The following is a 26,575-nucleotide window of genomic DNA, read 5'->3' as shown; positions in this document are numbered from 1 at the left end:
TCACTCACTCACTCACTCACTCACTCACTCACTCACTCACTCACTCACTCACTCACTCACTCACTCACTCACTCACTCACTCACTCACTCACTCACTCACTCACTCACTCACTCACTCACTCACTCACTCACTCACTCACTCACTCACTCACTCACTCACTCACTCACTCACTCACTCACTCACTCACTCACTCACTCACTCACTCACTCACTCACTCACTCACTCACTCACTCACTCACTCACTCACTCACTCACTCACTCACTCACTCACTCACTCACTCACTCACTCACTCACTCACTCACTCACTCACTCACTCACTCACTCACTCACTCACTCACTCACTCACTCACTCACTCACTCACTCACTCACTCACTCACTCACTCACTCACTCACTCACTCACTCACTCACTCACTCACTCACTCACTCACTCACTCACTCACTCACTCACTCACTCACTCACTCACTCACTCACTCACTCACTCACTCACTCACTCACTCACTCACTCACTCACTCACTCACTCACTCACTCACTCACTCACTCACTCACTCACTCACTCACTCACTCACTCACTCACTCACTCACTCACTCACTCACTCACTCACTCACTCACTCACTCACTCACTCACTCACTCACTCACTCACTCACTCACTCACTCACTCACTCACTCACTCACTCACTCACTCACTCACTCACTCACTCACTCACTCACTCACTCACTCACTCACTCACTCACTCACTCACTCACTCACTCACTCACTCACTCACTCACTCACTCACTCACTCACTCACTCACTCACTCACTCACTCACTCACTCACTCACTCACTCACTCACTCACTCACTCACTCACTCACTCACTCACTCACTCACTCACTCACTCACTCACTCACTCACTCACTCACTCACTCACTCACTCACTCACTCACTCACTCACTCACTCACTCACTCACTCACTCACTCACTCACTCACTCACTCACTCACTCACTCACTCACTCACTCACTCACTCACTCACTCACTGCAATTAAGATGATCGTGATCGTAAGCCAGCGTTCGCCAACCACAGGGTGTCCCGAAAGGTGATCGGGTGTGCGGCGGGAAATGATCCAGTTTCACTTCATTGGTCCAATCTTTTTTTGTATTTCTATTCTACACGTATGGCGTATGAATCCCTCTATTTATGCCAGCGATGTATAGTGACAGGCGGAACAGTTCCGTGCTCTTCCACTCCCGCACTTCATTATTTCAATATAAATCCTGCCTGTGAGATTTTCCCAATGTAAAATACATGCCTTGCCTCGGCTCAGCAAAGGTTGGGAAAGACGTGCGGTCAACATCCTGGAGGCAAAGTCATGTGTATCCACTCAAACGAACGAATCAAAATGACAACACATTGTTAGCGTTTGTTTCTCTTAGCACATTCGAAATCACATCAAAGGTAAGTATAAATACATCTTATAAAACATCTGACTATCATTTCTGTTAGCCCTTCAGCTCCAGATAGTAGTGTGAACCCTGAGTAGCCGTTCTTTGTTTTTCGTGTCGATTTCCCAGTCTAAACGTGTGCATGTGTTCACCGTGATGGGTGAAATGCAGAGAACAAATTTTGTGTGCATGCATGCATGTTCATGACAATAAAAGGTGATTCTTCTTCTTCTTCTTGGAACAAGCAACGCAGGTGGCCAAGACAACACGACACGGTCTACATTAAGATGGATTACCTGAGATCTGCTAAATGCATCTACAAATGATGCCCAACCCTAGCGGATGGTATATGCTATATATACCGGAGACCGTGAAAACGTGGCCTACGGTTGAGAGTTGGACTCCACCGACCAATCGTGTTGATGACCTAATTGTATCTGTTCAGTCAAGAAATCACTGTTTGACAAAATCAAGTCGACCGAAAGCTGCAACAAAATGCCACGATTCAAAGAAATTCCGGAAGAGACAAGAAATGAAGTCATTCAGCCATCAGTTTGGGACCCCAAGCTGAAGCGCATTTGGGTTCTGCAGCACGATAACGATCCGAAACAACTTCTGAATGGCTTCAAAAACGAAGGTTTTGTCGCCGCCTCGTCAATGTCCGGACTTGAATTGAAACGCTGCGGTTGGACCTGAAAAAGGCCGTTCACGCTCGAAAAGCCTCCAGTGTTGCTGGAGGGTTTTCAAAGCACTCTGCAAAGAAACGTTGGCCAAAAGATCACGTTGCCACTTGGAAAAAAATACTTGCGCAATTGAGCATTTACATGACCTGGCAAATCTTCTGCATTCATTTAGCCATTTCCCCCCGGACATTTTTCATCAAAATGTATTCATTTACTTTGGTTTTTTTTTTAATTCATTGACTTATTTTGCTCACTTCAATAACCGAAAATAGTGACATTTAAAGGAATTGGTTTGTTTGAATCCTAATTCCATGAAATAATGGCAATGAATCATACGCTATTGAAGTAAACCGTCAACATACGCATTTGAATTGTCTTGATACAAATGACCAGACGCATCTATCTGCCAGTTCTAAAAATCAAATGTGGTCCTTGAGCACAAAAGTTTGTAGACCCCTGATTTGGAGCGTTCAATTGACCTAACAGTCATGCTTTTGGAATGGGGACGACGACCACGCAATCTCAGCGAAAGCGTGCGAACCCCACACACAAAGTCCAGAGCTGGGATTGCAAACCTAAACCTGAAAAATGTGAGGTAGGCGCGCTAACCACCACCCGCCGTGATGCCCTCGGCAAATACGTTTGGGCCAGCCATCTGCAGTGAGGGGAAACCTTCTTGCCTGCTTCCACTTGCGTGAGAGGCTCATGGTAATGAAAGAGGAGCGCTTGTCACGTAAGGGTTTTTTGGAGGGCAAGGCAAAACCCAAGTGCAGGGAAGCAAGGCGGAAGTCTCAAATATGACGTTTCATTCCAAATCAAAGGCAAACGAGGATCATGGAAAAAGTTAACGATGCAAAGTCCCCAAACTGGTAAACAAAGAAACGCTGGAATAACCCTAAAACTGGAAACAAGACGCAACGAGTGAAACACACACAATGAAACGACAAGAAGCGAAAGAAGCCAGGGAACCGGATACAAACAAGGTGACGAGACAACGGGGAGGGGAACACCTGAACGAGACACGCGTGGCCGGAGGGAGCCGATCGCTCGACAGACGTCAGACGAGAACGGGTGGACGCAATAACTAAGTGGGCTCCCGAGACACGCGTCGAAAGAGAGAACACAGGAAAACATCAAACAAAAGCAAAGAATCCAAACCAAAACGCACACCGTGACGGTGGTTCGACTGAGGGAGGGCAGACAGGCGGAGAAGTACATCCAGGCTGCCTGACTCGGTCGGGTCAGGGTTATATAAGGACAAGAGTCTTCCATATATAAACGGTGCCAAAACTGTTCTTTCTACGGAGTCATACCCCAGTGACGCATGGGAAAGTCAGCAATTCGGTGCGCACATTCAAGAGACATAGAAGAAGAAGAAGAAGAAGAAGAGGAAGACAATGTTGGTCGAAATCTGTTCAGGAAAGCGGACGTGTGTGCAAGTGGAAAAGAGCGCTGGTGCCACGCTGACGTAACACCCGCTAAGTGTTTCCATGCGGGAGGCCTGCGAGGAAGGCGTCGGGCCGCCCCTTAGCGTGGATGCGTCTGGTAGCCATCATCCGCTAATGTCGGCGGCAACGTTCACACACGCACGCATCCGGGAGCGTGCGAATCTGCCACACGTCATTGAAACGAGCCGTCTTCTCCTCTACGTTTACCGTACGTTGGACTCGCCAGTACAAAGTGGCGCGTATGATATCCACATGAAAGCAAAAACAGAGAAAACACATGTGGAGGGAATTTCGCACGCACGCACACACACGCACACTGCTGCCGCACTACACTACATGGAAAACAAATTAGTGACTAAATGGAGAATCATTGGCGAGGGTGGACGAAGTCCGTCACCGTTCTCCCATCTGGAGCATTTGCAGGATCAAGAGTTCTGTCCTATTTGTTGCTTAAAATGTATGTATTCATTTAAAAAAAAAAAAAAAAAATAAAAAAAAAATATATATATATATATATATATATATATATATTTTTTTTTTTTTTTTTTTATTCACGTATCTCATGAAGTCAGTAGTTAATTGAGTTATTGCAATGAATACAAAAACATATCAGTACATAATACAGGGAGAAACGATTTCTAAACAACTTTGAATGTACAGGGCGGCCAGCGGTGTGCTGGACAGATGGAAATCACACGTGATGAATGAGGAAAACGAGAGAGAAGGATGAGTAGAAGATGCAAGGCAGTATCAGTGAGGACTATGGGAGACGTTCAAAAGCCACCAAAGAGGAGGACAAATGAAAAGGCGGTTGGTCCTGATGACGTATCTGTGGAGGTATGGAAGCATCTAGGAGAGGTGGCTGTGGAGTTTTGGACCACGTCGTTCAACACAATTCTCGCGGGTGAGAAGATATGGGAACTACGGAGTCAAGTCAAGTTTATTTGTATAGCCCTTAATCACAAAAGAGTCTCAAAGGGCTTCCTTCACAGGCCCACCATTGGGCAATGATTGATGACATCCCCTAATCTAAACTTCTCAAAAACTCAAAGCCCCATTCAGGGAAAAAGGAAACCTTGAGAAGGGACCTCAGATGGGGGGGGGGGGGGGGGGGGGGGGGATCCTTGACGAGGCTACGATGGATGCCGAGTGGCCATTTATGGCAGAGTCTGGTGCTGTACAATGTTCGCTACAATGGCGAGATGTCGGACGGTGTCCATTAAGATGGCACAAAAGTCCATTTAAAGAGAAGAGGCGCCCGCCGCAGGGCAGACGCCTCGGGTGGTTCCGCCTCAGGACCTGGCCCGGTCGGTCGGGGAATATCAGGAGAGGAATGAAGATTCGAATATTTGTGCATGGAAGAGAGTGAGTGTGGTAAAGAAGTGAAGAAACGGTTGGAACGGGTGGAGGAAGTTGTCAGGTGTGTTATATATATATATATATATATATATATATATATTCTATATTATTTTATATTGAAAAGTAGCAATGATATCCCCACTTTTGTGCTTTATAATCTATGTGTACACATAGAGTATTGCCTATCTATTGCAATAAATAAAGCTAGAGGAAAAATGGGTTCATTACTTTTTGACTAACACTACTATTGATGAAAAGTCACAAATGAATGCGACATTGTCGCCCATGAAGAGCGCATGTTAACTGATCACAATTGTAGACAGGCAGAGCGTTAGGACGTTCATGTGGTCCCACCGTGGGGAATTCCCACGAGTTGGATCGGAAAAAGAAGACAAGGCCGGAATGGCTCATTAAAGCGACGTTGTACCCGCGAGCTGTTCTGCCTCTATGGAGCTTCGCTTGCACATGTTATTGATTGTGTGAGCTGGAATTCCACCGTGACATCATGAAACCAAAACGGACTTTGTCAGAGGATGCGACAAAATGGCCGCTACGGGCCAAATAGCTCTCACCGTGACCTCACCCAATCCCCCCCCCACGACGATTCGTGTCTCTTTTGGTAATTGGATATGACGTTTGAAGACAGATATTCAAAATAGAAAAATGACTGGCTATTTGATTTTGGTTTTAAAATAGAAAAAAAAAACCAAAATTCAAATACAGCTTGATTTTTGATTTATTCATTTTTTGGAAGCAAGTCAGTTAAGTAAAAAAGTAAGAGTGAGGAAAAGTTGAATCACGGTTTGATCTTCAGTTTTCATGTGTAAAACCAAAATAGAACATAAATACAACAATATTTGTTTTGGATTGGCGGAAATTGTCAACGACAACAACAGTAGTCGTGCTGGCCAGTAGAACGCGACAGCGTGGCGCCTACACATGCAAACCGTCGAAAAACACAGAAGAAGAACGAGCGGGCTCCATTTTCATTTCATTCATTTTCAGGGTTTACACAGGTTCAAAAGGAGAAGATCAAGGTACTTTTTTTCAACTTACTCGGGAGTCAAACAATAGTAATGCTTGTATTTGTTTTATTCATCCTTACCCTTTGGTATGCACTTTCAAAAAAGACAAGGCCGTGTTGTGTAAAATAGGCTTAATGTCCCACCACCCCAAAATCTAACTCGCCAAAACACGAACAGATCCAATCTCACGTACAGTACAGCACGTCTTCCCCCCACAGCCGAAAAGACGATTCCGCAGGCATTGGAGAGACTGCAGAGAAAAATCGAGGAACTTGTCCGGGCATCACAGAGCCTAGCACGTATTGTGACAGCAATACCAGTCTCGCTTGTACACAGTCATCCTAACTTCTTCCCAAGTACAAACCATCAAGAAAGGGTGATGAGCGAGTGCAGTCAGCGGCTTTGGTCAATTTTATTTGATGCATCAGAATTGAAGATGTAGCAAAACACAGTAGGTCTCTCGCCGACGTCAGCCGTTTCTCATTTACAGCCACAGAAGAGGAGAAGCGCCGGCTTCTCTCTTCAGTGGATAGTAGATCGATATGGTTGTTGACCTCGAGCCACAGTCATTCGACAATGTGACTCCGCTACATTTTCAAAGATTGGTCTTATGTTAATTGGCGTGTTGCTGGAGTGACCGAAATGTACTGCACAAATCCCGATAAAACTCAAGTTTAGCGACTGTCGCAAAACTGCTAAAAGCGGGTGTCATTTAGAGATGGAACATTTACAGTTTTGACAAATTCTGAGGGACTGGTTCGAAGGTGAAATGAAAGCATTACTTGAACAAATGCAAAAAAGAATAATAAAAGAAATCAATAAAACGTAACTGAAGCAACAGTTTTTTAAAAAAAAAAAAAAAAGGAAATTTAAGCAATGGCAGAGATGTATAGATTTTTTAATTTTTGTGAGAAGTCATTCATATGATTACTAATAACAACATAGCGTCAAAGCAAATCGGAGCGAATTTATTTCTAAGTCGGCAAGGTATTTGAAAACAATTATTTTCACTTTTTGAATACTTCTTTACAAAGGCCCCCTCAATGAAAGTTAAATTTGAATCACAGCACACTTACATGGAAATGGAAATATAAACTTCAAACTAAATGTTCAATATTTAAATATTAAATGTAAATCAAAATCTAAAAATTAAATAGGAATGTTAAATGTAACTCGGGTCGAACTAAATATGTAGTTAATATGCAATATGAGATTTAGATGTCACATTTATCTTCTGGATTTAACTCTAAAGTTGACAAATATTGTTCTAAATGTGCAAAAAAAAAGGACCTTTTTTTCCCAACATTGTTCGAAGCTAAATGTGAGCAAACGTTGGTGTTCTTTTCAATGTGAGCCAGCACCCCGTAGCGTGCACTCCTTTCGTGGCGAGATATCCTCTCGTCATCCTTCTTCCACAGGTAGCTACGTCCTGTCTGGAAAACGTTTCCGAACTCACATCTTCATTATGCATTTAGAATCATAAAGTCACACTGTGCACAACATGTGCAGTATATATTTTTTTCATGAAAGATTTGCACATTTTGCGTTTATCATACCTCAGTAATGGCTTTTGCTACCTCCAACTCCAGATGTTCGTCGGGAATTCCCCTTAGCCTGAAACCGTTTTCCGTACAGAATCTCCTCACATTTCCTGCTGGAAATCCTCTTCCACCAAAACCTTCTTGCAAAAGGAGTTCGGAGATGTCGTCGGATGACAGGCGTCGTTTTGCCACGTCCACAGGTGGGTAGAGTAGCCAAATATGGTACTCAAGTAAGACTACGGTTACTTGAGAATAATAGGACTCAAGTAAAAGTATTGAGGAGTATTGAAATATCCCAGTCACAATTTAAGAGCTGCTTGACAAAGGTGTTGTTTTTGGGAGTCTGGAAAGTAAACACACTCGTGCACTTTGGTTTTGTTGTTTTTCTTTCCCCAAATCAGTCATTTTGATTGGATCGTGGAGGCTACGTTTGCGGTCACGTGACTGCCTCGTGTCGTCTAATTGGCGCGTCTGACGGGCGCCCGAGGCGGAAGTCGGAGATGGAGTCTAAAAATAGACACGCGCACGCAAGAATGGATAAATAAGTGGCGAACGGCATGTCGAAAGTATCGATCCTTCTTCACGTATATACTCAAGTAAAAGTAAAAAGTATGGCACACCAGCAAGCCTACGAATCTCCTTAATTGCGCCCCCTCGTTCTTCTTCTGTGTTTTCCGACGGTTGACATGTGTAAGCACCATGCAGTCGCCCTCTACTGGCCAGCACGAGTACTGTTCTTGTCAGTGACAACTTCTGCCTATCCAAAAGAAATGTACAGGCCATTTTTCTATTTGTGTCCCAAAAAAGATTTTAAAATAATTTCTTGGGTCTCATTTTTTTTTTCCCCCGGCGTTTTCACAGGGGTGTGCTGACTTTATATCCACTGTAGCTACATTTTTGGAACTACACACCGGATGTGTCAATTTATCTTACCGTAGCCGCTGATCAGCTGTTATGGTCCACCACTGACAATAGTGACGTTTAGCCTCCTGCTTTCTCCAGTGTCAACCCCACAAAGAACCTTGCCTGCCTGTCAGACCTCTCCTGGAATCTTCCATCACGCCGGCGTTGGTTGTCAAGACGGCTGGCTATCGATGCTTGCGACTTCTCCGCCAGCGTGGCCCCTTAGAAGGAGCGGGACATTTGGGTGCCATGGGCGTTTCTAAAAGGTTTCACGATGTTGGTAGTTTTAGAATGGCGCCGACTAATTCAATGACCGAATATATTTTTCCATATGGGAACTGATTCTTTTCTATAGTCTCACCGACTTTTCTCTATTTCCCCCCCCCCCCCCCCCCCCCCCCCCCCCCTCTCCAATCTCGTCAGTGCAGCAGTGGTCAGGGGAGGTCAGGTCTCCAGATGTCATCATGAAGTGTGCAAACATATCATTGGAGTTCCCCTTCGCAACCAGAAATAGCAAGAAGAAGCAAAAGGAGAAAATAGTTTGTATTTTGTCATGTCTGTATTTTGTCTCATTTTCACAAAACATGTACAGGGGAAGGAAAAGCCTTTCAATGGAACCTGAGGTATTTTTAGCATCAAGCAGCCTAGGTATCAGGATTTTTCACTTAAAAACTCCGTGTTCTTCCATGTGTTGTTGCTATTTACAACCACTTAATAATAATAATAATAATAATAATATAGAAATTCAATAACAGATTTAGCAAATGGGACAGCCTGCATCGTATTTGTTACATATAAATAATCCTAACAACAATTTTAAAAACAACATGGAGGAGGGACTCAGGAGCTTGATTGAGCCTTGGGCAAACAAAAGGAATCTATCAGAAGTTGTAGCAGCACAAGGTCAAATGCTAGTCATGGGTCAAAGGACAACATGTTGTACACGAAGAATAAATAAGCATCTCGCACCAGGAGAGCAACATTTTCATTTTTTTTTTTTAAACTGTTGTTTTTAATCAAAGTATGAGGGCGAAATAAGAGCGATAAATGTCAGAGAATTCCATGTGTTGTGCTGATGTGCTGGGCTTGGCTCACCGAAAGATCCCCTGAGGACAGAAAAAGATGTGTGTGGGCGTGTGGGCCGAGGCTTTGCCCGTGTAGAAATAAGTGCATACAGTGTAGGGTGTGTGTGTGTGTGTGTGTGTGTGTGTGTGTGACTCGTCGATCCAAAAAAGTGTGCGTATGTTTGCATAAAGTTGTTGTCATGCACGCCCCTCCCTATGTCGTGCACAAAACGCTCACGTGTTAAAGCCATAATCGCAGATTTCACTGGCGTCGTCTGCACCGTCCCACAATAGAACTTGGTGACCGGAAAGCAGAAAGGTGCATTTCTCCAAGTCTCCCCAAAGAAGGAACAGCACATATTGCTTGCTTGAATCCGATGAATGTATGTATTTGGATGAGTGTTCATAAATACCATACAGCAAATAATAATAATAATCATTCAACAAAAGAAAAGAAATAAATCCACAAAACCTTATATTATATCTCATTACCAGAATGACCAATAAATTAAAAGTGAACATAAAAGTCCTTTTGAGTTGCTATACATATACAGTATATTCATATTGTGTATATATAGTTATTAGTCTTTCTGCTGCCAGCCTTTTGTGGCGCATGCTCAGGAGCAGTGGCAGGGAGGGCCTGCGACCTGAAACCTTAGTCCGATGATGCCGCTAACGCTGGAAACCAGGGAGCCGGTGTCACTGTGCTGTAGGGTCACCGGTGGGAGCGGGGGTGAGCTGAGGCCTCGTCTTTGTTTTGATCGGAGTGCCGTCCGTTCGCCTTGTGCCGCAGGGACGTGCGCTCCGAAGCCTCCGCTCAGGCGGATGATGTCGCAATCGGACCGAACTGGACGAGAACGTAGGAGGTCTTGAGGCTGTGGGGACACCGAACCGGTGGACGCTTCGGGGTAACGCGGCACGCTCGGATCGCGAGTCGTATAAACATCGGAACTACTCTACACTTGACCAGAGGCTGGCGGTTCGTGTCTGTGCTCCGTGTTAAGTTATTCTACATGATAAGGATGCAACACAACACGGGCTCTGGGCCCTTTGACCGCAGAGGGTCAGTACCTGCAGTCCACCCTTCGCTGCCGTGAGAGAGTTCAGAAGGTTGTGGTCAGGTAAACAGCACGTTGTCTCTGTTCGAATCTTTGTCCGTCTCTCAGTTGGAGTCTTAAACAGTCTGTGCTTCTAAAGAGGTCTCGTTCTGCCTCCGGCTTTGTTAATGTCCATTATCTGTCAGGATACCTCAATGATCTCCAGGCTCCCAGAGAAACTCGACTGTTTCCCAATCTTCCCCAGTTCTTCCCGGGAGCGCGTCTCCGAGATGCCCTCCTCGAATTCCATCTGGCAGCTGCGGCGCTTAAACTGCTTCTCCGTGGCCGAGCTGCCGCCGTTTGCGGTGCCGGATGACGTGAAGTCTCGCGTTTCCCGTTGCGGCGTCGGGGGTTTCTCCTTCGGCGGTTTGTCTCGTAACCGCACCCCTTCGCTGCATCCGAACGCCAGGTACGCCGAGCTGCTACCGAATCTCACGGACGACTCCGTTCCTCCGGCGTCGCCTCCGCCCCCCAGCTCCATATCACCCCCCTCCTCTGCCCCGAAGTGCCAGGGGGCATCAGTGGTGGGGGTCACGGGAGTAACAGGCGTGGTAGCCTGGACAGTGTCTCTATGTTTGGTCCACATGGTCCCAGAGCCAATGGAGGGCAGAGAGGGCAGCGCCAGAAGCAGGGAACTCTTCAAGTTCTCATCTTTATGGTCGAGAGGCAGGCTGAGGGACTGTGGCGGACGTTGTTGGAAATGGATTGGTGAACTGCCTGAGCCATGCTTGGCTTTTCTTCTGGGTCTGGATGCCGAAGAACCAGGTCGACGGACCCCCTCGCTTGCTCCTTGCCCCAAACCTCCGACGCTTCCCACGCTGCTTGGTGATGGGAAGGGGGAGTCTGAGAAGCAGGGACTGTCCAGGACGGGAGACTGAGAGCAGACACCGTTGGCGCTGCCCGTTTCGGGGCTGTCCAGTTTGCACAGCTTGGGGACGTCTTCAGAGTGTGTCGGTGCCATTGCAACAGAGTGTGGACTGGTTGGGGAGTACACAGATTTAATGTCCAGGGAGAAGGAGCGTTTCAGACGATTCGTGTCCATGATCCTCTCCGCAGAGAGGTGCAAGCCGTTGAAACCTTGTTGGAGGGAAGTGGGTGACGGTACCTTGGGCTCTGGTGGGTTTTGTGGCTCTACCACAGATGAGTCATAGTTACTGTGGTGACCATTCATCTCGAAACACGTGTTGACACCGTTGAGATCAGAATTTTGCTTTGAGTGGACTTCAAGGATCTTGTCATCAGAGCTTGAAGTTAACGCCTGGAGTAGTCGTAAGCCTTTCTCGAACTCCAGCAGCTGACCCAGGAAGTTAAAGTTGGGGGATATAGATGGTCTTCGGTCCTTTACAAACCTGCCAAACAAAAGAAATAGTTTGACTGTATTAGAAAAGGCAAATAGTGACCTCATAAAAAAAAAAATAAGTGTTGGGTGTGAAGTGTTTTAGTGGTTTCACGGCACTCCGCATAACACAAACGGAAAACGCGCTGCTGCCTTTTGTACATAGCCCCTGGCAGCAGCCACATTTATCACACTTGGCACTTCTTTTTTTTTTTTTTTTTACAAAAGTCAGTGGGCTTTTTAATATGCCTGTCACCTTAGCTCAGCTGTGTGGGAGGAGTAAGTGTACCTGTAGGCGTCATCTGATGACAGGCCCATTGTCTTCATGATGTACGCAATGGCGATGGTCGCTGAACGCGAGATTCCAGCCAAGCAGTGCACAATGACTCTGCAGTTTGACACCTTAGCTTTGTCTGTTGGAGGAAATGAACAGGTAGGGCTCAGTCCACACAAATGCACACAATAGCAGCAGCACAAAGTCTGGCGACAATCAACCTCTATTGAAAGAAACCTGACATTTCCTGGAAGAGGACATGAGGTCACTTTAACCGAAGTTTTGCACCCGATGCTATTGTTCGCTGGGCGACAGGTGAACCGTTATCAGTGGTGACAAAAGTATCAGATACGTTGGCACGACTTAACAACCAACGAGTCTAATTGTCTTACAATGGAAACATTATATATTATAAACCAACAGGTGCATTTCCTCCCATCTTACCAATGAATTCATTTGTCTTGTCCAGCCAAGGAAGCAATTTTTCACAGTAGTTGTCGTTCACTGGGATGCGCATGAAGTGGCTCTCGCTGATGAAGTCTGGCTTGGGGCAGGTGTTGCTGGCATTTAGCACATATGTTATACCATTCTGCGCCATCAGATCCTGCAGAGATATGAAGAAAACATGAGCATTACACATTACATAAACATGACATTTATTTGACTTCAGTTTTATTGAGTTAGTTATTTGACCTCTCAAGGTACTTTTTAGATGAACTATGTTTAGTACTCCACTCCTTAAAGAGACACGACATATCCCCACAAGAACTGAAACTTTCGCAACAGTGGTAAGGATTCTGACTGCCTTGCGAGTTCCAATGCAGTACAAACCTTATTGAGGACATCTTTCTGTGAGCCCAGGTACAGGTGTGGCAGGATGCGAGTGGGCCCAACATTTGCCACAGGCAAGCAGGGCTGGGACAAGCTCATAGGAAGAGCGGTGGCCGGCTTCCCTTCACACAGGCCGGGGAAGCAGGAGGAGAACGCGGCAAAGCCTCCTGCAGAGACACAACGAGAACAGCTCGATTACGCTAATGGTTTGCAGCACTCAAGTCATTCAACAGAAGGGGACTTAGGTCACATAAGGTCACATGAGTTAAAAAAACAACAACAAGAACCTTGCACCATTAGCAGAGTAAACAGTTTCTAGACTTTCAGAGGTGACCCTGGGCTACAACGTCTGGGTCCTGGCTCGTGCAACAGAAGCAAAGAAGAGGCGCTCTTGTTCTGCTGTTTGAGGTTAACTGCAGGGTGGCCAGGAATGCGCGTGTCTGGCCCTTTAAGAGGCAGGCGGCTCCACTTTTGGCATACGTGTATGTCTGTCTGTGTGTGTGTGTGTGTGTGTGTGTGTGTTTCCTGCATGAGCTCATGTCCTGTAAAAGTGCATTGCGTCAGGCTGGGGGAATGAGAGAGGCCACAGGTGCACGGCCAGGACGGAGGCCCAGTAACATCCCATCGACAAGCGCACAGCATGACACACACACACACACACACACACACACACACTGACAAATTGTTGCACTCTTTGAAAACATGATCAGATTATCTTTAGCTCTACACTAACTCTTCACTCTCAATGACTCACAATGGCTCCGTGCAAGACACCATCTCTTTCCAACACACACTCATCATTACTCTGCAGCGCTGTGGTTGTATAACTACAGGGTGGGGGCCAAGGGGAGGAGATGGGGGTGAAGTGTGTGCGTGTGTGTGTGTGTGTGTGTGTGTGTATTGTGGGGGTAATGACCTCTCAGACGAATGCAGAGAAAAGAGGGGAACAAATCTAAGGAACTCTCAAACCTCAGAGAAGAGATTAGTTAGAGATAGGTTCAGCCCTGCCTGACCAAATTTGGGACAGACACACACGCACGCACGTACGCACGCACACACACACACACACACACACACACACACACACACACACACACACACGTCCACAGAGTGAGAGTGAGTGAGACGTGACATCACGGTAAAAGAGTAGCGCACACAGCACTGCGCAGGCCGCTGGTTGAAAAGCACACCCGCCTTCCCACATTCTAAGCACAGTGTCAGCAGTGCTCATTGTGAACTCGGCAAATATGCATGTAAGCAGAAAGAACCCAAATGTGCCAACAAGGGCACAGCTTGGAGAAACAAAACTATAGCCTTTAAGGAAGGAGGGGACGGGTCACGATCATCATCAAGCGCAACAGGGGGAGCACTGTGCCTCTCAGTGCAATGTGGATCTCTGTCAGCCTCCTGCTATTAATGGCAACTGACAGAGAGATGACATCAGCGTGCATGAAATGAGGGGATGGATGGATGTGGAACAAATGATAACGCCCAAGAACCAGGAACTAAGGCTTTAATGCAAACTGCTGTGTAAATATGTCTACATACTTCATCTATTTGGCCTCTGTGCAATCCGGTCATAATGAACCTATGGGTGCTGTTCCTCTGACATTGATAACGTGGATGAGGGGGGGAGGAGGAAGGGTAGTTCTTTAAAAGGGTTTCTTCCTGGGCTGCCGCTACATATAGCAACGGGTCTTTAGTGCATTGTAACAAGGAAGCAGTATGTTCCTGGAGACAGTAAAAACAACAGGAAAATGCTCATGTCACACAACAACCATTTCCTTTTCTCCTTGAGAACATTGTTAGAGAGTTTGTCAGAAGTACACAAGACAGGACATTTCACTGCGGACACACGGCATGTTTGCTCAACGGCATGTGTGGGGAGAAAGTGTGTGTGAGGGGAAGTGAGAGCATGATTGGACAGACTCTCTTAAAAATATACTGTCCTTGCGATGACAATTACATATGTGTCTGAAAAAACTAAGTGAAATCATCTAGTGTTGGGATAAACAAATAGGCACGGGAAAGCACAGGAAACATGTCGGGCCGGTGTGTGTGAGGGACTCAAGGAACGAGTGACAGTTACTGGAATGAAGCAGCTCAAGTCAGATAAGAGACCTGGAGCGAGTTTTGTTTGGATGGGCTGTTACATGATGTCAGTACAATTACAGACACCTCCCCGGTGGGCAGCACACAGCCAGGACGTAGCGCGTTATTGTCATCCTGTCACCTGACCTCCCGCTCCTGTGAGTTGTCATGACAACAAGGAAGGACAGCGCTGACGGTTAGATCATGGTGTTCCTCTTGTGTGTTGACAGGATGTTATAGTACGCACAGCCCAGTGTCAAAAGAGCTTAAGGTGGGTACGGAAAGTATTCAGACGCCCTTACATTTTTCACTTTGTTATATTGCCGCCATTTGCGTAAATCATTTAAGTAAATGTTTTTCCTCATTAATGTACACACAGCACTCCATATTGACAGAAAAAACGAAATTGTTGAAATTTTTGCAGATTTATTAAACTGAAAAAAAAAAACCTGAAATGTCACACAGCCATAAGTATTCAGACCCTTTGCTGTGACACTTACATATTTAACTCGGGCGCTGTCCATTTCTTCCGATCATCCTTGAGATGGTTCTACATCCTTGGTGAGAAAGGTAAAGAAGAACCCAAAGATCACTGTGGCTGAGCTCCAGAGATGCAGTCGGGAGATGGGAGAAAGTTCTAGAAAGTCAACCGTCACTGCAGCCCTCCACCAGTCGGGCCTTTATGGCAGAGTGACCCGACGGAAGCCTCTCCTCGGTGCAAGAAACATGAAAGCCCCCATGGAGTTTGCTAAAAAAAAACACCTGAAGGACTCCAAGATGGTGAGAAATAAGATTCGCTGGTCTGATGAGACCAAGATAGAACTTTTCGGCCTTAATTTTAAGCGCCATGTGTGGAGAAAACCAGGCACTGCTCATCACCTGTCCAATACAGTCCCAACAGTGAAGCATGGTGGTGGCAGCATCATGCTGTGGGGGTGTTTTTCAGCTACAGGGACAGGACGACCGGTTGCAATTGAAGAAAAGATGAATGCTACCAAGTACAGGGATATCCTGGACCAAAACCTTCTCCAGAGTGCTCAGGACCTCAGACTGGGCCGAAGGTTCACCTTCCAACAAGACAATGATCCTAAGGACACAACTAAAATAACGAAGGAGTGGCTTCAAAAGAACTCTGTGACTGTTCTTGAATGGCCCAGCCAGAGCCCTGACTTAAACCCAACTGAGCATCTCTGGAGAGACCTGAAAATGGCTGTCCACTGACATTCACCATCCAACCTGACACAACTGGAGATCATCTGCAAGGAGGAATGGCAGGAGGACCACCAAATCCTGGTGTGAAAAACTTGCATCATTCCGAAAAAGACTCATGGGTGTATTAGCTCAAAACGGTGCTTGTACTAAACACTGAGCAAAGGGTCTGAATACTTATGGCTGCGTGATATTTCAGGGTTTGGTTTTTTTTTCAGTTTAATAAATCTGCAAAAATGTCAACAATTCGTTTTGTTTTCTGTCAATATGGGGTGCTGTGTGTACATTAATGAGGAAAAAAAATGAACTTAAATGATTTTTGCAAATGGCTGCAATATAACAAAGTGAAAAACTTAAGGGGTCTGAATGCTTTCCGTACCCACTGTACACACACTAAATAGACACATGACCTCACATTCTCCAGAAAAGAAAACGACGACTCATTCCAATCTCAGAGCATAACGCAAAAACACAACTCACAATGAAGTCATTGAAAATACCCTGTGACACACACCACCCCGGCTGTCTCTCAACATGACATCAGAAGGTCAACTGGGAAGGATGAGTTCATCTTCAGTGTGGCATGATAATCAGTTGAGCGTGACAAGCTGATACTTAACACGTGCTATCCTTCCAATGTTTGAGGAATCTAGGCTTCGGTGACAGGAAAAATACAGTCTTGATATTTCTTTGCAGACATTTGAAGGCAGCATTCTGTGCAAAACAAACAGGATGTGACAAACCAATCCACGAACACACCAGCTTTAAAAAGGCAAACACAGATCCGGGAAAGAGGGCACTGTGTCGCCATCGGCAGCGCTCTGGTCTCCAGCGGTGACTTCCTTTTTCCGTTTCCCTCTGCCCAATTCATCACTTATGCAACTGCTTACTGACTCAGGCGCCACCCCCTTCTCTGCGAGAGTGGAGCACTCGGGCCTTTTGGCTGCTTTTCCTCATCCCTCGATTGTTATGACGAACGAGTCAAACTCAAATCTTCAATCTTACTATCGAGGATCAGTAGCAGATGTTTGGATCACACTCTTTGCGCTTTTGTGAATCGATGCAGAGAGTTGAATGGTGAATGCTCGAGTGAAAGCAGCAGTGAATTTTGGACAGAGATACACACCATGTGGCTATTATGGTTAATGGGAGCTGTGCTGTTACATCATCACTCCTGTTGGCACCATTGACTGCTTTATCAATCCATACCAACTCACTCTCCCCTCGCTCTTCAAGCTCCTGTAAAGTGCGCAGCTTTCTGTCGACTGTTAATGGAGAGGGGAGCCCTGCCAAAAACACACACACGCACACGCACACACTCAAACAACCCCCCACAGCCTGAGGCCATTGATCTGCCTGAATGGCCACCCCGCACACCTCCACTGCTCTCCTCTTTGGTTCATATCAGGGGACACATGACGGCATCCAGTGCTCGCCTCCAGCTGTCCCCTCAACCCAATGAGGGTGAGCCCCCCCCCCCCCCCCCTCACACACACACATAGCCCCCAAAATATGACATCATTGCACACATGTCCCACTCAGCTCCACAAAGGCGGAATTGCAGCCTGGAGAAAGGAAGGGGTGACGGAGTGTGTGTGAGTGTGTGTGTATGTGCGTGTGTGTGTGTGTGTGTGTGTTTAGGGTGGGGGAGTGGGGGGGCTATTGACCAATTGTGTCAAAACAGACAAGACTGACAATGCACAGATGAGACAGGGGGGTGATGTCATCTTTTCAAGCAGGCATCAAGTTGAGGGCTGTATGATTAACAACTTGGCGTCCTGTCTAATGGTTAAACACTCATTGTTCCTCTATCTTGGAGCACAGATATCAACGATAGGTCTGCCACTTTAATTTTCTGCTGCTTCAGCACGTTATATATAGGATGATATATATTCTACTGTAATCAAGACTGCACTGGTATATTTTCCACAAGGAAGTGTTCAATGTTCTTAAATAACCTTCTGATTTATGACATTTACTGAGAAAACAAGCTTGTCACCTACCAGCAGCTCAGCCTGACTGTAACGAACTGCACGTGCTGCCTTGCACAAACACGTACACAAACGCAAAGGGTGGTGGGTGGCTTTGCAAACAGCTTTAAACAGAATCGCTTCCAATAAATGCAAACTGTATATGTAAAACGTGCATGTAGAGCCACGGGATGAAGGTATGGCTGTATTGTACTTTGTCCAGTATGCGTGTATTGTCTCATGCCTGTGTGAAAATGTGTTGTCTTAGACACCTGCAGTGCACACCACACACACTGATAACATAATCTCCACATACATTCTGAAAAGAGGGAGAGTGTGAGTACTGAGTAAGACCGCACGAAAAGCCAAGGAGAAAAAGAATGGCGCTTTTGGGACAGTTTTACATCTCAATGACTGCACGCTGTGAGAGCATGAGCACTATGTCATACCATGGGTCACGGCTCTCATTCTCTCGGACCAATCCCCTTTCTCTTGACTTTTCATTGTACTTTAGCTTCATGATGTCATCCTCCTAATCCTCCTTCCTATTACGTCAATTAACAGCATAATGTTGAAGACAAAAGATGAGACGACTATTGGCAGGTTGAGCAGGATCTGCTCAGAGAGCCTGTTAGCAGCAGATCCACTTCTAGTCCACACTTGCACATTCCTTTAGAGTCTACACTGTAAAACCTCAAATAAATCCAGCTAAACCAGTGAGTCTATTGGAGTCAACATGACAACAAATAATTTCTTTTGCATATTGGTATTGTTTACGAAAAGTAGGCTGTTGTTCATATTAGCTAAATCTAACACACATACTGAACACACACATCACTTCTCCACGTGTGTCCAGGTGGGTACACACCTCGTAGCTCTCTCCCCTCCTTCATCCGACGGACCCTGATCTTCAGCCTCATGTCCGTGTCCTGCAGGTCCGGCCAAAAATGATCCTCCGCTGGGGATATCACCACATCAAGCGGCATCCCCCAGAACACACTCCGGCGCGACCCCTTGCAAGAGTCTCTGACAAAAATGTCCTCCTTAGAAAGCCGAGGGAGGTAAAATTCCAAGATTTTTAAAAGTATATTCGATGTCAGAGTGCACACTAATTATGCGAGCTGTTCCAGGGCCTTAGAAATGACCCTGCAGCAAATGGAACTTGTGCAACAAAAATTAAGGCACACGTGTCAAAGTATCTGTGATGCTGCACCTCAAAATGCCCCAAAACAAGTCCACATGTAGCCAAAATCCTATGTGAATGCAAAAATCCCAGAAATGCTCTCTTGTAAATATTTAGTAATTCTGTGGTTTTGTGAAGAATGGCGGCCACTGAGCGAGCAAGAGCAAAAAACGAGCACAAATGTGCCAGCTGTATTCTGCCTGCAGCTGATCTGAGAGCTTCTGTGTGTCTTGTTGAGTGCTCTCTCTTTCTCAGTGAGTCCACAGCAAGAAGAGCAACCCACTATTGTTGTGCTGCTCCACTCTCCACGTCTCGCATTGGCTCACTCGCCAGAGTAAACTCCTCCCTCCTCTCTCTCTCTCTCTCTCTCTCTCTCTCTGCAATAGAGGATGACGCCGCCACTCGCTCTCCCCGAGCTCGGAGGGTGAATGAGCTCACTTGCCGCGAGGCCAGAGCCTGCCCCCGCTCCTTCTCCCCTGCCTCCCCTTGCACCCTCCCTCTCCAGTGGAGTCAGAGCTCCGTCATAGCTAATGTCCAAGGCATGTAACCACATTCCTTAGTCAGCCAACAAATATGCGGCCACCTCAGGGGCCGAGCTACAGAGCTGGCCTCTGTTGGGGAAGGTTAGAGGCGAACAGGTACTTCAGTAGCTAAACACAACTACATGACTTAACTAGTCATTTAAAGATTTTTTGGGGAACTAAAAAAAACTATAGAGGAACTAAACTGCAAAAACTGCCACTGAATACAAGCGATCGCTTTTAAGGACAGGAATGTGAGAATGTGTGCAATATCACTGTCCTGCCTGGGCACAGTCCACAGCCCTGTCCAGTGTGGTTTTGTCTTTGCGGTTGAAAATGGATTGGGGAAAATGTTAAATTAGAGTAGAGAATGGAAAAAGAACCAAAGCAGACAAAAGAGAAGAGAGAGAAGCCTACAAGCTTGTGGTGTGGAGACATTCTCCATGTGACAGGCCACTGACGCTTTGTACTTTACTATGGAATGACAAATATGTAGCCCATAAGTTGAGCTATTGGGGAAGGGGGGGCAGCAAATTACATTACACGACTGTTTGGGGAGACCGAATGTAAACTGATTGTGTCCTAATTGGTAAGCTTTACACAATTAGGATTTTTGGGGCCTTGCATGCTGTTTGTCTGAGACACCGCAAAATAGTCCCACACCGACGACGCGTTTTCACACCGGCAAGATTGAACAAAACTTTATTAGCCGTCAGATAGTTACAGTACTGCGCAACAAGGCTAAAAATCAACTCGCTTTTGGATTCATACGCGACGGCGACACGGAGTAAATGTCTTTTGCGGAGCCGATCGATGACGTCATTGATCGGACCGGCGAATTATGACACGAAAGCCGATCGTGCGATCAGCATAAAATGCTAATTATCGGCCGATACAGATCAGATTGGTGTAAAGTCTACAAATGTTTGTTGTTCAACCAAAATTTGACTAAAAAAGATGGAATAGTAAATTTTAGATTGTGATGTGTGGGCAATTCCTGAGTGTCTGTTCAGCCTCAGGTTGAGATATCCCTACACTGGTCACATGGTCTTCAGTACATGAGGTCATTTTCAAAGACAAGGGCAAAAATGCTCCATAGATGGGGGCCAGCTGCTTGGATACTGATCTCATCATCGTCAATCACCATGAATGATCACAAAGTGGTGAGAAGAGCCTTACACAAAGCCTACGTAGTGCGATTAAATAGGTCACTCGGTGGTGATGGCCTTTTTAAGGATGTACTTCTTTCTTTAATGTCGAACAATAAACAACAATAACACACAAGCTACACATTGACCATTGCAATGCATTTACAGACACACTAGAACCGTGATGAATGATGACAGAATGAAAATCATTAATAAAAGGGATTTGAAATAGGTCTATTGGGTTGAACAATCTTTGCACTGACCAAGTCAAGTGGATCTTATGGTATTGATTTGTGGAAACTCAGCTTTATTCTTGAAAATTAAAATTGCCCAAAATTTAAAGCTACACCAATCAAAAGATTTATGTTACAATTTAAAAGACACCCCAATCAATTTATAAGACACCATTGTGGTCAATTGCACACTTGCTAGTGCACTAATGTTCTCGTCAAACAGAATTAGAATCACAAACATTTTTATTAGCCACAGGATGAATTTCTTGCCAGAAGTGTCACTAATGTTACAGCTAAAAAAAGAAAATGAAGAAAATAGACGAAAACAAAGAGATTGCAGTACAGAGGCTACCATTCTTGGCTGGGGGGGGGGAACAAAACAAAAGAGTCTAAAATGCCTAATATGACATGACTCTCTTCTCTTCTCCCACACAGTTGAGAATAGTAGGTGTGCTAATTGGAGCATTACTGCCAGAGATACAGGATAGCAAATAGCAAATGGCAGGCAGGCTGTTTTATCGACCGCACGTGGGTTCCCTGCTGCGACAGAAGAAGGTAGTACTGTCATTCTGGGCACCCCCTGATGGCTCGAGGAGCACAACACAAAGTGATACCGACTCACTGAGCACATTCAATTCAGGAACATTTAGAATATTGATACTTGAAAATATGTATTTGGGTAGTGCATGTCCCCCCTTTTCTTCCTGTCACTGTCCTGCGGGCAGTGACAGGAGTGCAATCCAACACTACAGATCATCTGTCAGAATTGCATAGGAAGGGACGATGTCATTTTCCGGATGGGGGAAGTTAACTAAATGAGAACTGCGAGTTAATTGATTTTGTTGCCTTGTGTGTGTATATGAATGTGTGTCATTAAACCATATGAGGAGGGACGGAAGGAGAGGTGTCTGGGATTCGGGGCGAAGTACACAACACTTTAGCCCTATAAAAACGCATTAGTGCACTTTTGCACAAGTGTGTGACTGTACGTGCTTGTAATTTACATGTGTGCGTGTGTGTGTGTGTGTGTGTGTGTGTGTGTGTGTGTTGATGGTGCTGGTTGTCAGGGGATCAATAACAAGACTGCTCTTACAGTGATGTCATGCCAACAGGACACAGCTGCCATGCCAAGGGGCTGAGGTAGTTGCTGGGGAGGGTGGAGAAACTGAATGACGGGGCGGTGTTGGAGGGGAGGATGGGCAGATTGCTAATTGAGTGAGGGGGGATGATAGCTGATCTGGTCATCCCACAGGGGATATTGGTGGTGCAGTACGTAATCGTCACGTGTAGTCAGGTCCATAAATATTGGGACAAGGACACAATTCTCCCCTTTTTGGCTATAAACACCACATAACGGATTTGAAATGAAACAAACAAGATGTGCTTTAACTGCAGATTCTCAACTTTAATTTGAGGGTATTTAAATCCAAGCCAGGTGAATGGTGTGGAATTGCAACAGTTTTTATGTATGCCTACCACTTTTTAAGGGCTCAAAAGTAATGGGACAAATTAACAATCATAAATCAAACTTTAACTTTTTAATACTTGGTTGCAAATCCTGTACTGTCAATTACAGCCTAAAGACTGGAATGTACAGATGCTGGATTTCAACCCTGGTGATGCTCTGCCAGGCCTCTACAGCAACTGTCTTCAGTTCTTGCCTGTTCAAGGGGCACTTTCAACTTCAGCAAATGAAATGCATGCTCAATCGGATTCAGGTCAGGTGATTGACTTGGTCATTCCACTTTTTTGCCTTACAAAACTGTTTGGCTCCTGTCACAGTATGCTTCGGGTCGTTGTCCATATGTTAATTTCATTTGAATTCCGATCAGGATTTTGGCTGCCACGATTAAATTGACCCAATCGTCAGCAATATTTACATTTAAAATGTGGGCTCTGCTGCATATCTAATGAAGCACTTTCACAACCAGTAGGCATGGTTAAGGCTTGATTAAGCTGCCTAAATCAGTAGCAAGCCTAAAGTCACTCAGTGGATTCATGAGAGCGAGTCATGTCGAAAAGAAAGCAAAAATTAGAGATGATGTGCATCATTGTGAGGAACAGAAAAAGGAAAGGGAAGAGCATATTTATTCAGTTAGCCATTTGTAAAATGTTTTAATTCTTAGGTAAATTGTATTTTTTTATTCATTTATTATTCCAAGTTTCATTTTGTACTGAAAACTGTTTACATATTTGTTGAAAGGGAGTGCAATAAACAGGTTTTCCCTAACATAATGAATAATTGTGATTAATAATCTTAATTACAATATTGATTAAAATAATCGTGATTATCATTTTGGAGCATGAAATTTGAATGAAACTTCAAATGAGCTGGAAGTCTAAAGTGAAAGGGGACATGCATGTATTTTGCCAAACCAACATTTTCTCGTATTTGGGACGTAATATTGTCTCCATGGTGCCCCAGTAAAGTAAATAAAAAATGGTCATTGCACCGGAATATTGCTATATTATTCGCACTCCTCTAAGTGCTCGAGGACTTTGCATCTTTTTTCACAATTGTCCAAAAAAAAATAATAATTGTACCGGCATTACCAGATAACTATCCATCCATCCATCCATTTTCTGAGCCGCTTCTCCTCACGCGGGTCGCGGGCGTGCTGGAGCCTATCCCAGCTGTCATCGGGCAGGAGGCGAGTTACACCCTGAACTGGTTTCCATCCAATCGCAGGGCACATACAAACAAACAACCATTCGCACTCACATTCACACCTACGGGCAATTTAGAGTTTTCAATCAACGTGCATGTTTTTGGGATGTGGGAGGAAACCGGAGCGCCCGAAGAAAACCCACACAGGCACGGGGAGAACATGCAAACTCCACACAGGCGGTACCGGGGATTGAACCCGAGTCCTCAGAACTGTGAGGCTGACGCTCTAACCAGTCGGCCACCGTGCCGCTACCAGATAACGAGCAACCCTTTATTGCTCAGTGACCGTTTATGTCAATGCCTTTATGTCTTCAAAGTGTTCTCTGTCAATTGACCGTCTGTTGTGTACTAGAGCGGCTCCAATTACCGGAGACAAATTCCTTGTGTGTTTTTTGGACATACTTGGCAAATAAAGATGATTCTTGATTCTGAAAATACAGGACCTTCAAAGCACATCTTGTTATTTTCATTTCAGATCCATTGTGGTGGTGTTTAGACCCCAAAAAATGAGAATTGTGTTGATGTCCCAATATTTATAAACCTGACTGTGTGTGTGTGTGTGTGTGTGTGTGTGTGAGGGCGATCAAGTGCAACAAGGATGTGCAATGTTTCTCATCTCCCAAATATTAGTAAAGGCTCTTCCCAAGTTTGACTGACTTTATATTTTAGATGGACACTTCTAAAACTTCCCTACAATCCAGTGGCTTCGAATAAAGCAACAGAAGATATCATCATTCAAGAACATATGGGCCAACAGTAGAGTTGGTTGCACTTTTGCACTGATGGTTTTTAGCGATTATTTTAGTCTTCAAACCAACCACTTAACCACTTAACATTGAGCTAAAACTTCAAAGGTCAAACTCGCAACTTTACATCATAATGAATTGGGACAAAATTCACATTAAGGTTGTCTCACAGAATCACAAATGCTAACCTTGTGCCTCATCCATCGGTGGGTAGGTAAAGGAATCAACCTTTTATAACATTTGGTTCCATTGATTACTCTTTTTCTTGCCTTCTAGGTTTACTTTCTTTTTCAAAATATACCGGTGTCGTGTGCAGTTACTTCTCGTGCCAAAATGCTGAGTTCCAGTGCGTACCCTTCAAAAATAAAATGGAAGTTTAAAACAGGAAGTCGAGTTAAAGGTTGCACATATAAACCATTTGACGTGATAAAACAGTCCCAAATAACTCTTTTAACAATGCTAAATTAAACTTTTAGCTGAAACATTAATTAATGAATATTATGTCAATTGGGTTAGTTCCACACATATTGCCTTTCAGTTAATAGGTTTGATATTGATACTGGTTAGAAAGAACCCCGAATCAAATGTTCATTTTAGTTTATGCTGCAGGCTGCTAAGAAAATGGATGTGCATAATTTGGACACCATTTATTTAAACCATGCAAACCTTTTTTGACCCAGCCCCTAAAAGAATCGGAACCGAGAATCGTTTGGAACCGGAATCGGTCAATTTCAAACGATGCCCAACCATAGCCAAGGGTATGGTCAAATTCATTCATGTATTGATTCTCATGATCAGTGAGGCTGGAGAAGCTGGAGCACATCCCAACTGATTGAGGGTAAGGGGCGGCGTTCACTCTAGGCAGATCATCAGTCACAGTGAGGAGGACAACAAATCACACTCAGTCACACCTGTGGGAAATTTTGAGTCATAACTTCAACAAACGGATATGAGGAAAACTTGAGTAGGAAGGATGAAGTTGTAAAGATTAGGAGGCAGGCAGGTTGAACGAGATTACAAGAAGAGGAGCAGATGAATTACATGCTGGGCTCATTTGCATGTGCCCATGCATGAGATGCAGTCAGTCTGGCAACAGAGCCCCCGTGCTCCAAGCTACTTAACCCCCTGCAGAAACTCAGCATCCAGTGTTATTGGTGCCGTTGCACTGGAAAGAAATCACTTCCCCAATCTGTTCAGTGCTGCACGAACACGCACTTGCATGTACGCACGCACACACACAGACATGCAACGCAAGGAGGAGGGTAAGCTATCAAAGCCACAAGGGGGGCGGGGGTGTTCGGGGGTTTTCAGGAGCAGATGGGCCTCATAAACCATAAATTGGACATCATTCAAAATCCCAGTTGGCGCTATTACACTGTGTGCACGTGTTATGAGGCGTGAGACTCAATACTGGCCACCACAATATGAGCAAAGTATAGCATTTTGTGTGTCAGCATTTAGTGACATACTGAACATTGTGCATTGTGACCTGAGCGTCATCACAGCTGTTCCCTTGAAGTTGTACTTTTAACTGTGTGTAAAGGCAAACACCAAAAGTTCCCATTTCATTGTACTTCCTTGTTCATTTCAACTTTACAAGGTGACTGCCTTAACAGAGCATAATAATCGGATGAATCCTGTTTAGTTCCAGTTGATTCTAAATCCCCAAAAGATGAGTTGGCGAACACTTGATCTTACCTCACTTACTTTTTGTGTAATATTTAGATCAAATGCATATGGCAGCAGCGTAATACCGCATAGTGCACAAAAAGGGGAGCTAAGGTTCTCAGATGGTTCTGTTTTAATTACCTACCC

The 26,575-nt window shown here is 45.0% G+C and overlaps 1 protein-coding gene across 3 annotated transcripts in view; it reads right to left on the bottom strand.

The window, feature by feature from the left end:
• Positions 1-8,929: 8,929 nt before the first annotated feature.
• Positions 8,930-26,575, bottom strand: part of dusp8a (dual specificity phosphatase 8a) — a 44,894-nt gene continuing 27,248 nt past the window's right edge. For 2 of the 3 annotated variants that reach the window (XM_061677455.1, XM_061677454.1), the window contains exons 4-7: positions 12,992-13,158; positions 12,605-12,764; positions 12,176-12,299; positions 8,930-11,899 (exon numbers count right to left, since the gene is read on the bottom strand). In XM_061677455.1, coding sequence (XP_061533439.1) covers positions 10,693-11,899; positions 12,176-12,299; positions 12,605-12,764; positions 12,992-13,158 — 1,658 coding nt within the window. In that variant the 3' untranslated portion in view covers positions 8,930-10,692. Of the gene's footprint in view, positions 11,900-12,175; positions 12,300-12,604; positions 12,765-12,991; positions 13,159-19,129; positions 19,867-26,575 lie in introns of those variants that run through there. The other variant, XM_061677456.1, reaches the window with a different exon arrangement.

This window comes from Phycodurus eques, chromosome 5, assembly GCF_024500275.1.
Source record: "Phycodurus eques isolate BA_2022a chromosome 5, UOR_Pequ_1.1, whole genome shotgun sequence".
In the NCBI taxonomy this organism is placed as follows: domain Eukaryota; kingdom Metazoa; phylum Chordata; class Actinopteri; order Syngnathiformes; family Syngnathidae; genus Phycodurus; species Phycodurus eques.
This window is presented reverse-complemented; position numbering and strand designations above follow the sequence as displayed.